We start from the raw sequence: 16,559 nt of genomic DNA, 5'->3' as shown, positions 1-16,559 counted from the left end.
CAAAGGTTGTACCTCAAAGGAGGGGGGAAAACTTGTAAAGCTGGGCATCAGTTATAAACGCATACATAATCACCCCAAGGAAGAAAACAGAAACAGAGGACTAACAATATATAAGAAATAAAAAAGTTGATCAACAAAAAGCTACACCTTAGAGGATAAAAACAGGGATAAAGTAAGAATTGCCAAATGTCAGGCTGAACTCTTCCTTGTAAAGAACATTAAAACAAATACCCAAAGATTTTTCACATTCATAAATGAAAAAAGAACGTAAGTGATCAAGCTGCAATGAAGTAAAAATAATCCAGGCTTGGGTGAAAAATTAAATTAATTCTTAGCTTTAGTTTTCAATGATGATGTTGATGTTTTCCAGAAAAGCTAATGCATCAAGGAGGAAATAAACAGATACATTACCTGAACAAATGTTAAGGGAAAGAGTAATCAGAAACACTGAGATAAATCAAAATGCAATCAGTGCAGCAATAGGTTTGCTAAGCTTAGGTTGGCTGGGTACTAGCAAATTCTCCTGATAGCTTTCTCTGACAACTCACCCCATTTTCTAAATAAAAGATAAGTAGTATTTCAGTAATGTAAGGGGTGAAATTATTAAGAAACACAGAGAAAGCAGGGACCACAACTGGGATGGTAAGGTGACTGAGGGACCACAACTGGGATGGTAAGGTGACTGAAGAACTTTTGAAAAGGATAGCAAAATGTAAACCATTAAAAAGAAGCCTAGCAAGGGTTACAAGTGTCAACTCTCAGTGATTTCACCAGTTTCTTAGTGAAAGAAGCAGAAATATGATATTGTCACAAAATCTACTGATGGCACACCTTTGGAACACACTGTCAGTGCAAAGAATAACTGAGTGGGAATAAAGGAAAATGTGATAAAGCTTAACAAGGCAGTCTCAAGGCATCCATTACAGGGCAAATTAACAAAAATGTCTACAACTACAATGATCTTTAGCTGAAGATGACAAAGAAAAATAAACATTTGGGAATATGGGTTAATCCCACAGTGACTCAGAGCAATCAGTGGGTTGCACTCACAGTAGAGGTTAATCCAGTTTCAAGACGGAGGAGCTGAGTGCCAAACCCCAATTACAAAGCAAAGATGAATTCTCGCCTGGAGTAATACGTACAGCTCTGTGTTAAACAGATGTACTTAAACTTAACTCCACACAGAGGCAGGCAGCTGGAATGGCCAAGAAAATGTTCAAAAAATTGCATAAATAAGGTTTCTAGACATGATCAGTTTGCCTAGATTAAGGAAAGGAAAACAGGCATGTTTATGCAGGGGGAGGGGGGGATGACTGTTCTTTTGAAGCACATTGATGAGAGAAACATGAGGGAAGGAAAAGTAGTATTTAACCAAGAAGGTCAGCACAGGAACAAATGCACTGACCGCAAATTAAGGCAGACTTGCAGACACCATGAGTTAAAGTGAATTTTGACCATTTATGGGAAGAGTGATACGATGAACCTGCCCATGAAAGCCAATGGCTCAGTGACTCAAAAGGTCCCCGTGAGTTTTACCCCTATAGTATTTTCTGCTTTTGTTTTTATCCTTTGAAAAGTCAAAGTGAGGCAAATACACTCTCAAAGGGAGGATGCATGTCACCTCAGCCTAAACTATACCACGGAGGAGTCTGCAGCTGAGCTAGTCGCACTAGTGTGTCGTTACAGTCAGTGGTGAGAAACAGGCATTTTAGGGCAGGGTGACTCCTCAGACCTGTTTTGAAGGTGCACCTTAGAACATGAGGAGCCAGACCCTGAATGTGCCTGCATCTCCTTGTGGACCATGCCTGGCCCTGTGTTTCGTTAGATGAATCCCATGCTTAGTACAGCTTGAAATGCAGTCCATATACTTTATTTAAAGAAGCATGGGCAAAAATTCCATTACCTTTCCCTCACCAGCAGTAATTATATATTAAAAAAAATAATTGACCCAAACAAATCACTTAACTGATTTGTGAAGTTAAGATACAGCACAGCATTTGGTACTGAAGCATGAAAAAGCCACCATTTTTGTAAACCTTGAGCAATCTTCACAGAGCAGTTGTTACATGATGGTACACAAAGTAAAAGAAAACAAAGTGCCTACAGATTTTGGGAACAACTGAAATGGTGAGTCTTGCCAACAAGAGCCGGTAAGCTGCAGGCACATACCCAGAAGGTACTATTCCGTGCAGTACAGGAGTGCTGGAGGAGTATCCAGGAGGACTTACAGGCTGTCTGAAATTTAACCAGCAAATCGTTCCCAAAATAAATTTTTGAGCTTAGCTACTTAAATAGAGCTTAGCTCTAAAATCCCTGGCTAGCTCCTTAAATGCTTCTTTACTGGAGTTAATGTTAAAATTAATCTGCCAACATATCTCAGAAACCCTTCTTTTTAGATAAACAATTAATGTTATAAAATTGCATAGTTACAAATCAAAACACTATAATCAAAAAGATAAAAAAGCAACATTTCTGATTTATCATCGCTGTAAGAACCGAATTTAGGATTGCATTCAATTTTGCAAAACCACATGGGAGTAAGGGGATTTGCTTTTGCACAAGCTATCTAGATCCTGGGTCCAGATACAAGCAGAGTCCATCTAATACTTGACCTTGCACCACTGGCACCAATGGGAGTAGTGACCGCAGTGAGCGCAAAATTGAGTCCTCACAGCAAAATGAAAGTAAGTAGGTTTTCTCATGCAGCCTCTGAAAGCACCTCTAAATTTATCGCTTGAGATTTATTTTTTCCAGAAGGATGGGTGAGCTTTTCATACTTTTCCCCCTAACACAAATGTCAATAAGCTATAATATTATAAATAAACTTCTAGTGAGTTGTTTATGGTATAACTATACAATGCAATACATTTCAAACATTGAATAACCGAGGTTATAAAAAGAAGGGCAATTTCAAAATATTTCTTCCAGATTCAAGTTAAGGGGGATTTGGCATCTTTACACTATTTATTTGTTACTGTGTCCATGTGCTCAGCTGGGTGGGGAAAAAAAAAAAAAAAAAAAAAAAAAAAAAGAGGATGATATCATGAAATCTGATAATTTTCACTTACTTAGGGAAAGCAGACAGAGGATGAAATGGGAGGGAGAAGGTGCGTCACATTGGTTGGGACAGCTTTCGAGCAGGTTGCGGAACTTAGCTGATAGTTTAATGCCAGCAACAAACCAATTTTCTATGCCAATATAGGAATAAAAAAAAAAAAAAAAAAGGGAAAAGAAAAAGTATCTGGAGAGAGTAACCTGAGCTGCAATGGTCCTGCAGGTACTTCTGGAACTACACATAAGCCTGCCACCAAGGGGTAGACGTAACACACAATAAGACTCACACCAAGATACAAGGCTGTCTTGCTAGCAAAACTTTGCTAATTCTGATATTAGCCATGCAGTTAGTTTCTCCATTTTGTGCAGAGTAATTGCCAGTCCCTAAGCCTGCGACTCTTTTCCTCCCATTGACGGCTGTGCACAGCAATCTCAGTAATATGGATTTGTGCTATTCCCATCAGCATTATTTCAGTGAGTATCTGACCGGATTATTTCATTTGCTTCGCCTCTTTTGTAAGAAAAGGGATCACGCAGGACTCAAAGCTTCCCTTGAAAGTACTCCATACACAATTTGCCCCAATTGGACTCTGTATCACTTAATACGGCTCTGACTGAAGATCTGATTTACATGGCTTGTACCCAACATCTGCTTCCCAGTAACATATACAACACATTAAAAAAAAAAAAAAAAAAAAAAAAAAGGGGGAAAAAGGCCACTGAGATATAATTAAAGTTCAGTATGCCGTAATCCGCATCAGAGCGGTGCACCATGAGGCTACCAGGTCACATCCATCTTGTGGGACAACCCTGTCTGCCCTCCCTCCCATCCCCGCTCCCCCTCCCCTCCATCAACTCCAGTTCAGATCCTTCCTTTCACAAGTTGCCCCTCACATCAAGATGACATCCATGTGTCTCCACAGGGGAACCTGCAGAAATATCCCAGACCTTGTATAGCATTAAAAAAATAATGGTAATTAAACAGTGACAGAACTTGAATAAAACCTTAGCTTGAATAAAGGCTAAAGAGACGTGGTGCAATTCTGCAACTAAGTGCAACAGGGCTGACAGGGATGAAGAAGTGACAGGGGTGAATTATAGCTGACCACCTACGTAATATATGCCTAAGGTGGATATATTTATATTTGGAATTATTATTATATGGTATTATTATATTGTGGCTTTCCACACACTCCAGCAGGATGACAGTATTCTTCATATTTAATTGCCTTCTGACTGCATAACAAAGGGGAAAATGCCAGGTCCCAGGCTTAGCGCGTCTTGTCGTTACGTTGCTAGGAGTTTTCATCATAGTTTAACACTTGGCTGCAGCAGGGATTTAGTTCTGGGAATTATTTTCTTCATGTCAGCCACCTAGATTTAAGAAGGGTAGCTAGCCATAGACCGTTTCAAAGCCAAAACCGCATGCTTGAAACACACAGTTATATTTTCACCTTGAATATGCCACTCAGAATGGGGTCCATAAACCCTTCTTCAAATATCTCCTGAAAAGGGAACGTTAGCAGTAAAGCCCTGCAGATGTAAATATGGCTAAAATAGTTTTTCTCAGCTTTTATTTACTCTCAATTTACAGATATTGCTATTTTAGTTGCTATTAATTGCAGTGACAAAAAGAAATTTCTGCCACCGCTGAAATAGATCAATAATAGTAATTAAAAGAAGATTACGATTACAAGGATTCCATGCCCTAGTATGTCCTGCACAGATCACTAAATTTTAAAGGCCATTGGGTCATGCAGTCTTACATTATTAAACAACAGACATAGAACTTCAGAGTTTTAGGTCGTTTAAATTTGTCTGCTTTCAATTCCAGCCATTGGCTCATGAAAACTAATTTTTGCAGAAAGGATGATCTTTTATACAACCCATTTGAAAGCCATCGATTTGGCTATCTGTATGTATTATCCTGACATCTGGTCCCATTCTTCACAACATGTGCCATGTCATTTTAGAGCCACGTTTCTGGCAGAGATGAGATCAAGCCTCTAGGTTTTGTTTCATTACAAATGCAGAAATTCATGAATCTCAGTGAAAATTCCGAGAAAATAAATAAATAAGTTAATAAATACATAAATAGAGACACCAATATTTTTCCAAACAGCAAAGGAGGCTTTTTAAGCTGTATTTAACAATTCATTTGGGGAAGCATTTTCCATTTGACAAAAAGCTTGTCCATTCACCTAGTAGCTTTGGGCGTATTTATTCTATATACTAATTTACAAAGGCTCAAATGCAGCCCTCAGCAGCACTGTATTAGCTTGCGTGTATCTGAGTGTGAGTACCTGAGGGCCTGCCAGCTCCAGGTACTCTCCCAGTTGCATGGGTCCATGTGGGGACAAGAGCCAAGCACCTGCACAACATCCTGGTTTCCCTGGGATATAAATCCATCTGGTCCCAAAGGGAGCTGCAGCATGGTTTGATCATATCTGAACAACAAATGGGATCAGCATCCTCAGGCACACGGTAAACCCATCTGCTGACTATCTGCAGTGTGACTGATAATTTGACTTGTATGGAATTGATGGTTACCCATTCCAAAAACCACCTTTTGGTAGCCCAGACTGACAGTCATTGGATATTTACATCTCTCTAGTAGGTGGAACCATATCTAGGTTAAGCCTCAAGGTAACATAATTATCTAGCTTCAAAAGCAGGGGCTTAGATTTTAGAAACATAAGTGATGGTGCATACACCAATGGAAGAGCTGATACATACAGCCAAAGTACTCAGGGGAAAAAAATGAGAATCACAAGTGACAGGTAACGCCAAGACAAAAATCGAACTTTCAGTCGCTACGTACTTCACAGCCTAATAACGATAGCAACTTCGTGTGACCAGAATGGACGGGGTTTGAGCAACCTGGTCTGAGGAAGGTGTCCCTGCTCATGGCAGGGGGTGGAACTAGATGATCTTTAAGGCTCCTTCCAACACACACCACTCTGATCATCTTTGGATCCAAACACCATATTCCCCATTACTCCAAACTCCTTTTTTTGTTGTTGTTTATTTTTGTTTTTCTTTTAATTTAAAAGAAGAGGCAGACATGCACTTTTGGACTAAATCTGGAGTTTCAGAGAACTTTTTTACTTTTAAAAAAATATTTTAAAAAACAGCCTAGTTTCAGAAACTCTGAGCACACATCCTCCATTCTGGTTCATACCTTAAAAACTGGCTAGATTCCTCAGTATGTTTTAGTGTCCTTTCTCACACTACTACATATGAAAGGTTTTCGATGTGGCTTTGGTTTAACTAGGATGTATTTCAGTGCAAATAATGTTTCCCAATTAGAAAAGATGCCATGTATTTTTCTGATTTCTGGGACTATCACCCTACCAATTTTCTTAAATAAAGTACGTATCTCACTAAGGATTCCACTTTCCTCTCTCTCAGCTCATTTTTCTCCAGCCTATTTTACCTTGTTTTCCTACCCTTTCAGTACCACTTACATACTTAATTCCTCATCCATCACATCAATTTAGATCACTCTGTGCTGTGCAAGGTATCTCTCTCTCTCTCATTATCTTACCTTTCCCCTCCTTGTCATACACCCAAACCCCCCCGAGCAGACTGAAAGAACCTGGCTCTGTAACTCCAAGCATGGAAAACTACACTTCTAATTCTGCCTCAAACCATCTTAATCCCCCCAAATTCTCAATTTGTGTGTCATAATTATTTTCATCATATCCTTCTGTTAAGGCTTTACATCTTCTCAATAACAACATAACTTTGATTTGCAGTCATGTTTCCTTCAGGTGGGAATTTCACAACACTGTGGCCTTGGCCTAATGTTTTCCGTGATGGAAAGGACGCTTCCTACTCCAGCCAAAACTAACTGCCTTTGAAGAACTCCAATCCTCAGTAACAAAACTCACATTTCCTTTCTTCAAACTCCTTTTTAAAAAATCTTTCAATTACGTCCTTAATTCTGACATTATAAACAGCACTCACCTGCATAAGGCATCTCGTACAAAGACTCAGCAGCCTGTGCATAAGAACCTCCAAGCACCTTTATCACATATAGTAATGCACATATACAATAGAGACACAAACCTTAAAGTTCCTTGGCTTTATCCTTCCTTATGTGTGAGAAACCTGCCCATAAGGAGGAAAAGAAACGGCCTGCAGTGATGTCCTCCCCACCTAGTCCTGTATCTACTAACAAAACTGCATCTGATGCTTTATGTGGAAAAAGGAGGATGGAGGTGGGACACACGAGGGAAGTTTGGAAAGCCACCTTTTACTCAGCTGGCTTTTAGGGCTAATCACTCTGATTTAGGTCCATCCTCTGCCACCATACCAAGACCACAGAGAGCACCAGGACTCTGCCCACAAGGTCTATACCACTAAGCTCTGATTTTCAGTTAACTTTCACCGAAGTGCCACAATCACCTTCTTTAATGCTAAAGACAAATGCCCTCATCCAACACCACGGGCCAAGATAAAGAACTAAAACCTACCAGAATCAAGAGCTAAAAGAACTCTGCTCTCTCCTACTTGTCCTAAGGAGGAAACATTCACCTTCTAATGAGAAACACTCTCCTTTTAATCAATCAGATTATTTCTTCCAAATTAAGCTTATTGATTTAGTTATTCTTTATCTATGAACAGTGTTTGAGCACACTGCTGCTAGCGAGCAAGAAAGTTAAACCCCAGAAAAGAAAAGCCAGTTAAAATAAATGCTAAAAGTCAAATGAAGATAAAGAGCATTGGTAACTACAACCACCCAGAACACACTGACCGCCTCAGAAGACTTAAATGTCACAAAGGAAGACATTGTCTCTCGCACACACACAGACACGCACACACACACAGACACAAATCTCTACTGGAAGACAGAAAAAAGGCAAAATGTTAACCCAAGGAGAAAAAACTGACTGTTTACATACCTGTTTTCATAATCACTTCAATTCTTTTCAGGTACTAGGGGAAACTGGAGGTGGAGGGCTTTGCATGCTAGTACATAAGCAGTTATAATACTCCAGTGTCTGCTGGAGGCTCCAGGGCCATAACACCCCATTTCATGAGAAATAAATGTTACTATCTGTTCTCTTAAAAATGAGTCGGTATTTCATATGTTTGAAGGTAAATGACAGCAGCTCCAGGATCACTGGAGCTCATGATACCTTGCTATTTTTATTACATTTTGGTTAAAGTTTGCCACTTTAAGCATGCCTCAATTATAGTGCACTATGCCAATGATCCCCTTCACTGTCACAAATATTACAGATAGTTTGTTTATTTTCCATCTATATGTTAGAGAAAGAGGTTAAGCTCGTCATCTAAATCTGTACTGCTTGGGTACAGAAATTTTCTGTTTGTTTTACATATTAAAGCACAAAAATCTGGAAAGAACATTGCACTTCTATAAAAATCAGGTTTCTCAGTCTGAAATTGGCTATTTTATAAACCTGTATTATATTTACAACCTTGATAATAGCACCTCCTTACACACCCTGACTATACAACCTGCTTTCAGATGGGGAGCCCTCAGATGATCTTGAATTTAAGCTGCAAGTATTATCACTTCTGTCGTATTTGCTATAAATAAAGTGGAACAATGTCAAAAGATGGTACTCAGCAAAGAGACAGGGATGGAATTTTAAAGGAGCTCTACAAAGTCTGCACTAAAAAATAAGAATGTAGATTTTATATAGTGAGGATACACAACTGCAGAATTTGAGAATTAAAAAAACCAAACAACACTACTCAATGGTGTTCTAAGAGAAAGCTGTTGAAATGTCAAAAAATGAACAGAGGCTTTTTCATCTCTTTACGGCCCTAAAGAAAAATTAAAACAAGTCCTAATGCCATTATAGTTGCAGTTTAATAATGAATTTTCTCTACGCTGACTTGTGCATGCATTATGTTGTAGCTATTGCTTGTTTTCTCTATTATCTTAGGCTACAAGCTCAATTTCATAAATGTTAATACATTTAGCAGTTAAAAAGCTTTAATTTAGTTTCCATTCAAGACATTTATGTCTTCTCTCCTCAATCAGTTTCTACAGTTTTTCTAAAATTCCAGCAGTAGATCAAGAACTGTTTAAAAAAAAATGAGATAAACCTCCCTCTCAATCAGATATTTAAAAAGACATCACAAAAAAAAATTACAGCATGGTTCAAGAATTCTAGGGCAGGATTTTTAAAATTCTCATTCAGAGACATTCTGTATTTCCACGTAAGTCAGTGGCAAACTTGCCACCAGCTTCAGTCAGAGCAGATACAGAGTTTTGATTATTTACATTAAGCTGTATTAGATTGCCCTGCAATGGGTTAGGACTGCTTAAGGGCAATCACTGGCTATGAGCTTAAAAAGGAGGCTGTGGCAGGGGGACATCTCAACTGCTCCAGCCTATTTGGATATGGATGTACAACAACGCTTTTGGATGAAAAGCAATTCCAAACCCCACATCCATTAATGCACACATCCACACGTGGTACCCAAATCTTAAGATACCTCTTCTCCGACACAGGAGTGCCACGTAGGTAAAATCCAGCAGCTTAAGGCCACCCCTCCATATTTGCACAGAGCTTCAGTTGCTTCTTATTGCTGTCAGATGCCTGGGAGCATGCACCTAAATTAACTCCTAATTAAAACAAGTTTTTTGAGGTGGACTGCCATCACTTACCTCATCCACATTCTCAAAGGCATTGATGATGTCATATGGTAAACAGGACAGAAGATCAATCACAAACCATGTTTTCAGGTAGTTCATCCTTATGAGTTTAGGATCAGATATAACCTCTCCGCCAGGGCCAACAAAGGTCGTATGAAAGTTCAAAACAATGTCAACCAGAAAAATAACATCCACGACGCTGTCCAGCACGAGCCAGGCAATGTTGTTCTGTTTTGTCTTGAAGGAGACATTATATGGAACCATAATTGCTGTGTAGAAGGTTAGAATTAAGATGACCCAGTCCCAAGTGGTCTTAAAAGCACAATAATGCAGTATAATGTGTGGTGGAGTCTTTGGAGCTTCTTGCTTGTACTGAGGAAGAATATCAGATCCCAGCTGAAGAACCTATAAAAGACAGAAAGCAAATGTTACTGGTTTTAATGAATATGATCCAATAAGGGGATTTCTGTAAGGAACAGCATAAAGACAGGACTGTGTTCATTGAACACTGCAATTCAACCTGCAGTTTCTAAATTATCTGATGTATTAAGAATCTATGGAGGCAGCTGCCACTTGATGAATGGGAACAGCATAGCATCTAAGGTCTTTGCTGACGGACTGAGGAGAAACTGACACAACAGCTTATGCTCTGCAGTTATACACACAAGTATTCCTTCATATTTTGAAGTGTTACAAGACTAACTCTTCATGCCTGACCCCTTTTTTAAACCACTGTTGAGCCAGAAAAATACCCTATCAAAGGTAAACCAGACTTCAGCCTTGTTGGCTGACCACCTCCTAAAACAAAGCATTGCGTGCACAATTTCTGCCCTAACACCCTGGCAATATCATGCTTCCTTCTCACCTCCTTCAAAGAGTTTTTGCTTTTACAAGCTCAGCATTGCTAGTAGGTTCTCTTTTATTTCTCCTAATTACTTTTCTTTTTTGCATACGACTATAACCTCCTGCACATGGACTTTTGTAAAAAGTGAAACTAGAAACATTGCAAAGGAACCAAGCCAAATTTGCTTAAGACATTCCTCCCAGATAATCTAATTACCTCTTGTCTCAGTCCAACACAAGAAACAAAAGCACAAAGGAACACACAACATGACAATATATTGCACCAACAACTGAAAGATTCATGTCTATTTTGGAACTAGTAACACTTTTTACATTTGGAGATCTCAAGTCTGTATGGGATAAAACATACAATCCCAGCAATTTTTAAACTCATTTCAGCCCTACACCTGATGCACCATCTTTGCAGGGACAGTTGGATTGTGTATGGCAGTCCTATACACGTAAAAACTATCAAAAGCAGGATGTTTCCTCAGTGAAGAGGAGTGAATGGCTCTGAATAAACAGCACAACAACTAAGAGTATGAATACCACAGATAGGGATTTTCCATTAATTCTTTCAGTCTTATTTTTAAGATGAGAAAGCCGTTACTGAGATTAGACAGCAAAAGTCAGCTCTACCGAAAATCTGTTCCTCAAAAATCACCAAGGGACAACAACAGCAGCCTGCCTTATTCTGTGTTGGAGGATGTGGCTTCCCAACATGTCTAATCTGGCCCAATGTCAGACTGTGATCTGATAGGATGCAAACCTACTTCTGCCTACCTATTCCCACCCTCCCTAAGGTCACATTTAGCAATTTTTTTCTGTGAGGAAAGTCAGTTAAAACCAATACGATGAAAAACTAACCTACTGTTACATTAGTTAGTCATTTGTTTTCTATGAAGTCAGCTGAGTTGCACAAATTTATCCTGTAGCCAAAAAACCACTAGACCCCCAACACAGGCAGCAGTGAGAGTGCAGCAGAGACCTCCAGGAGACCATGGCTTCTCCCTTTGCCTACAGCCTCATATCACACCAGCTTTGGTGTAACAAAAAGCCATGTGTTGAGCTCCAGCTGAAAAGCAAGGCACACCGAGTTGTGTGGTCCCAATGGCACTCTAGAGACCCTCACAGATGCCAAACCCCTGGTGAGACTCATAAAAGTATGAGGCTTCGAGTGTCCCTTCCTCAGTGACCAGGACAAGACTTGCTAACAGCATGCCTGTAGCCGGCCAGCAGGCAAGGTTCAGCTGGCCACTGTGGCACACTGAATGTCCTGGTGGATCCACGGGTCCTCCCCTGGAATAAAAGCAATGATCAAACCAGTCATTTTTTCACAGCAGCCTTTGTGCAAATCCATGAAATTTCTTTTAATGTCAGAATTGTCCCCTGCACTTAACACACCATTTTGGCTTTGACTTATAAGCTGGTCATTATCTCCAGTTATCTGTCTGGACTCATCTGTGGTCAACACTTTCTGTCATAACAAAACAGTACTGGGACTTCTCTCCTTGGTTTCTCCAGACATATTTGTTCCCTGCCTTGTTCACTGGGGCAGAAGCTGGAAACAGACTCACTATAGCTGGAATAATAGCTACTGAGGGCTCGAGCCAAATGCAATGAACATATGCTTGATAGTTCCCTATGCCTCTAGTTGTGGAGCGCTTAGGAGCTCCCATGATACTGTAAAAGCATAATTATTATTCTTAACATAATATCATGCTGAGTTTGACATGGTGAGTGGGTGGCAAGTGGCTGTGGAGACCACTGAACTATAATGATTATTTCTTTCATGCTGCATGAATTTTTAATTTTAAACCACTAAAGAATACACAGTATCTTGTTAGCTGCATTCATCACAGACTCTCTGAATTATTCCTGTATGCAACTAACAAAAATGGCCAATAACTGCTAAGCCTGATAAAGGTGGGCGGTATTTTCTGCAAGGGATGAGCTGTGACAATAACACTCCTCCACAGACACAGGAATACTGAAAACGGGGCCTGTACAACAATGGCGTGCCTGCACTCTGACAGCACTCTGCAGCTCTAAACAACTTGTAAGAGAGGGGACTGCACACCCGCCAAGCAACCTGTTCCCGAGACAACCTGCTCTCTTACAAGAGCTTTTCTTACTGCCTGATCTAACCTTTCCTCACTGTGGCTTAATGCCATTACTTTTTCTCTAGCTATAGTGGTCCTCATGAACAATTTCCTCCCTCATCCTATGCAACTGCTTTAAGACTTATTTGAATATTGCTACCATATCTTCTCCCGTGTTTTGTTCTCTAGACTAAACCAATAACGGATATCAATGTATTTACGAACACTGAAATGTCATGAATCAGAAAAGCAACATGTAAGAGAAACTCATCAGTCATTCAAGCTATTGGTATGGGATAATTTAAAGGAAAACATCACAGAGCTGACACCTGAAAGCTGTGGGTTTCCATTCTGATTTTAATTTAAGTAGAGGTTTTATTATCAAAGTCCACGAAAACCAGAAGGGGAATGAAAAAAAAAACAAAACACAACAAAAACCAAACACATTTAAAGCTGCTACCAGTTCTTAGCATTGAACACAGGACAAGCTCTCTGGCAGAAGGTGGTAGGGCTGTAATTCAGTAGCCCATGTATTTTGACCATATAATTTTGATCTGGATATTTTTCATTACCGATGGACATGACGACAAAAGCAGTACCTTTGTTTCATCAGTTAACCTGAAGGCATTCACTTGTTGCACCATCTGCACTGTTAAGGAGATGTTTGCAACCTGCCAAAGAGTTCATTTCATCAGTTCTGAAGAAAAAAATGAGGAGCAAAATACTGCAGGAACGACTATACAAGAAAGTAAAGATAAAGGTGTATATGTAGTCAGCGTGGCTGTACAACCCCAGGTACCCAGACATGGATGCTTCCAAAGAGGTTTCTCAAACAATCCCATTTCCCTGGGAGAGTAAGTGACCATCCACAGGAATCAAGGACATCAATCTGGTTCCATGTTGCTGTGAGACAGCACGTAAAGGAGCACACTCTGCACTCCAAGTTAAGCAACAACCAGCAAACAGAACTGCATGCACAGAAACAGGGCCACGTAAGTAAAAGTGACCTATGGAGACTGTTTTCATGACTGAAAGAGCATGGCCTGCCCCAGAAGCGTGGGCTTAGCACACACTGCTGCTTCAGGATAAACAGAGGAGACGTTGGGAAAATGAGAGTTGGGAAATATTTTCCTCTAAAAATATCATTTATTAATGAGAATTAGCATGGGGTTTTTCCCTATGTCTCTTCCTGACTTATGAAGGGAGCAGGCTGGCATCTGCCCCACTTACTTCGGCTAACCGGGAGTGTTTGTGCACGACCTCAGCCTTGTTCATCGGCGTCAGCTGCTGCAGCACACTCCGACTGTTTGTCAGGGCCCGCGTCAACCGAGCAAACTTTGTCCAACCTGTGGGAAAGAAGAAAATCATGTCAAAAGTACTCGGAGCTCATTCATCGCCAGTAAATCTCCTTTCATGTTCCCGATACCAAGTCTCAGATTTGAATAGTTTCTCTGAATTGCTGCACAGAACAGCTTCAGGCTCCAAGCTTAAAGACCTTGCGAAAGAGGAAAAATATTGCTGCTTCAAGGCAACCACGAGTAAATCTGAGTAAAATCACAATGCTCTGGCTTGTTCTTTCTTCTGCCTTTTGGAGACATTGTGTTAGAGGGATCACATTGTGCTTTCACCCTTCTGGGGAGTTACTGTGCTGCTGAAATCTAATTCTAAGCCACTGAAGTTAATGCAAAGGCTTCCCTAGTCTGCAAATCCTGTTGAAATAAAATCCTCCCCACATGCAGAAAGGTTCCTGCTGACTCAGGGCCACTGGAGCAGCCCCAAAAGTCTGATCCTCAAGTCTTTACTGTTTCCTGCCCCAACAGGTCTTCAGGGATAAAACTAAAACTTTGAAAAAAACTATTAAAAAAACCCAGTGAAATTCAGGGCTACAGCAACAGCAATGCTTCAGACAGAAAAAAAAAAGACTTTAAAGAGATTTAGCACTAGATTTTAAATGGCATTAAGAAATACATTTAGCTGCTAAACTAATGATAAACAGCTGCCTTAATGGTAGCTTGAGACCCACACACTGGGCCACCCCTGGGGAAATTTTTTCTGCAGCATTCAGAAAGGAGTAAGCAGAGTTTGTTACTGACAGCGGCACCAACCCGAGAACATGTCAAGTCAATCCTGCTGGAAAAACACCCAAATGTGACAGCTGGCGTGGATGTGTCAACTGATGAGGTAAATCAGCAGTAGCAAAGAAAATGCCAGGGGTTCAAGCAGTGTAGCACCTCAGTGTTAAGCAGGAAAACTGAAAATCCAAGTATCCACAGGAAGGAACTGCCTCCCCAAGAACACTGAAGGAGATGTTCAACATTCAGGTTAGCCAGGTATAACCTGGTATTTTACTACACAGCTGTGTACAGAATATCAAACAAGTTATGGACAGGAAATGGGTTCAGGAGAAGGTTTTACTTTTATTTAACTTGAATGCTAAGTAGGTGAAAACTGGGGGAAACATCAAATCTGAGAAACGATGTCAGGGACTTGAAAAGTTAAGGGAAGCCCAGGATTAGATAAAACGAAGAGCAGAGAACAGACAAGACAATAAAACTTCAAAAAAAAATTTAGTTTGGCTTTTCAATTTGCTACATTTATATCACATTCACAAAAATGCAAATCCATTTTTCATCATGCAGCAATCAGAACATATCTAAATACCATGATACACCATCAGCACAGAACGAACCATTTGTGCCTGGCTATTTACATACGACCTCAAAAAGGCACATAAAAAATGCACTGGGAAAAAGTAAAAAATAGGAATATTATTAACTTTTCAAATCTAAACCTTAAATGTGCATTTCAGACACACTTCACGCTTCTCAAGCTTACAAGGGATTCTATTAGGACCATGCATCTTCTGTAGAAAGCAAGTTTAAGACAGACTATAGTGATCTGAGTATGAACTATGAATTTCTAGGAAAAAAATGTGTTTTTTCCTAATCCTGTGGTTCTTTTTCCTAATCATATACAAAATTGTGGCAGGAAGATAGGTTTAAGACAAAAATCAGAACTGTTTTTATCTTTCTTAGCCAGTGATTTCAAAGAGCAAGTGAGCACAGCAGCAGCGTTGCGACTGTTCTGCCTCGACACTTCTCACAACTGCTGAGGCCACAGTGCATCCAGCCAATTGCTTTTGGCACCCTACAGCCATGCTGCAAGAACCAGAGGAAAAGAGCAGCTCTCCTCTGGGCAGGTGGTCACCCACCCCCAGACCCTGGGCAGGTACTCACCCAAACATGCACATGCTTACAGTGCTCTCCTCCCCTGACAGACACTTCCCTATGGTCCATGGGGATGAATTCAGGCCAGTCCCCAAACTTTAGTTGTTTGTCACCCTACCCCACCGAGCTGATAGAAAAGTGATGGAAAAGTGCTTGGCAAAGCCAAAACCAGCACAGCCAAACTGCTGGATTCAGTCCCAAACACCCTTATTTGTCACATTTCAGCTCTGTCAGCTACTCCAGTTCTCACAAGAACCTCATGAAGTTCAACAAGAAGTCCAAAGTACCTAAGGAAGTACAACCACACACACCAATACATGTTGGGGGCTCCCCAGCTGGAAAGCAGCTTGGCAGAAAATAAACTGGGGTTCCTGGTGGGCCAGGCTGAGCACAAGCCAGCAACATGCCTGTGTGGCAATGAAGGCAGCCAAGGGTACCGTTCGCATTAGACAAAGTATTGCCAGCAGGTCAAAGGAGGTGATCCTTCCCATCTAACTCAGCACCTGAGAGGCCAGTACCTGGAGCGTTGTGCCTAACTCTGGGCTCCCCAGTACAAGGGAGATACGGACAAACTATGTCCAACAAAGGGCCACAAAGATGAGTAAAGAGCATCTGGAGCACCTCTCCTACGAGGAAAGGCTGAAAGAACTGGGATGGTTCAGCCTGGAGAACAGGCTTGGGCAGGGGGGGTGGGTG

General features: G+C 40.6%; 1 protein-coding gene across 1 annotated transcript in view; it reads right to left on the bottom strand.

Moving 5' to 3' along the window:
* Positions 1-16,559, bottom strand: part of KCNH5 (potassium voltage-gated channel subfamily H member 5) — a 160,162-nt gene that overhangs the window by 103,531 nt on the left and 40,072 nt on the right. The window contains exons 5-6 of the mRNA XM_040602321.1: positions 13,867-13,982; positions 9,704-10,096 (exon numbers count right to left, since the gene is read on the bottom strand). Of these exons, the coding sequence (XP_040458255.1) occupies positions 9,704-10,096; positions 13,867-13,982 (509 nt within the window). The remainder of the gene's footprint in view (positions 1-9,703; positions 10,097-13,866; positions 13,983-16,559) is intronic.

This window comes from Falco naumanni, chromosome 7 (genome assembly GCF_017639655.2).
Source record: "Falco naumanni isolate bFalNau1 chromosome 7, bFalNau1.pat, whole genome shotgun sequence".
Lineage (NCBI taxonomy): Eukaryota > Metazoa > Chordata > Aves > Falconiformes > Falconidae > Falco > Falco naumanni.
The sequence above is the reverse complement of the archived record's forward strand: the minus strand, read 5'-3'. Positions and strand labels throughout refer to the sequence as shown.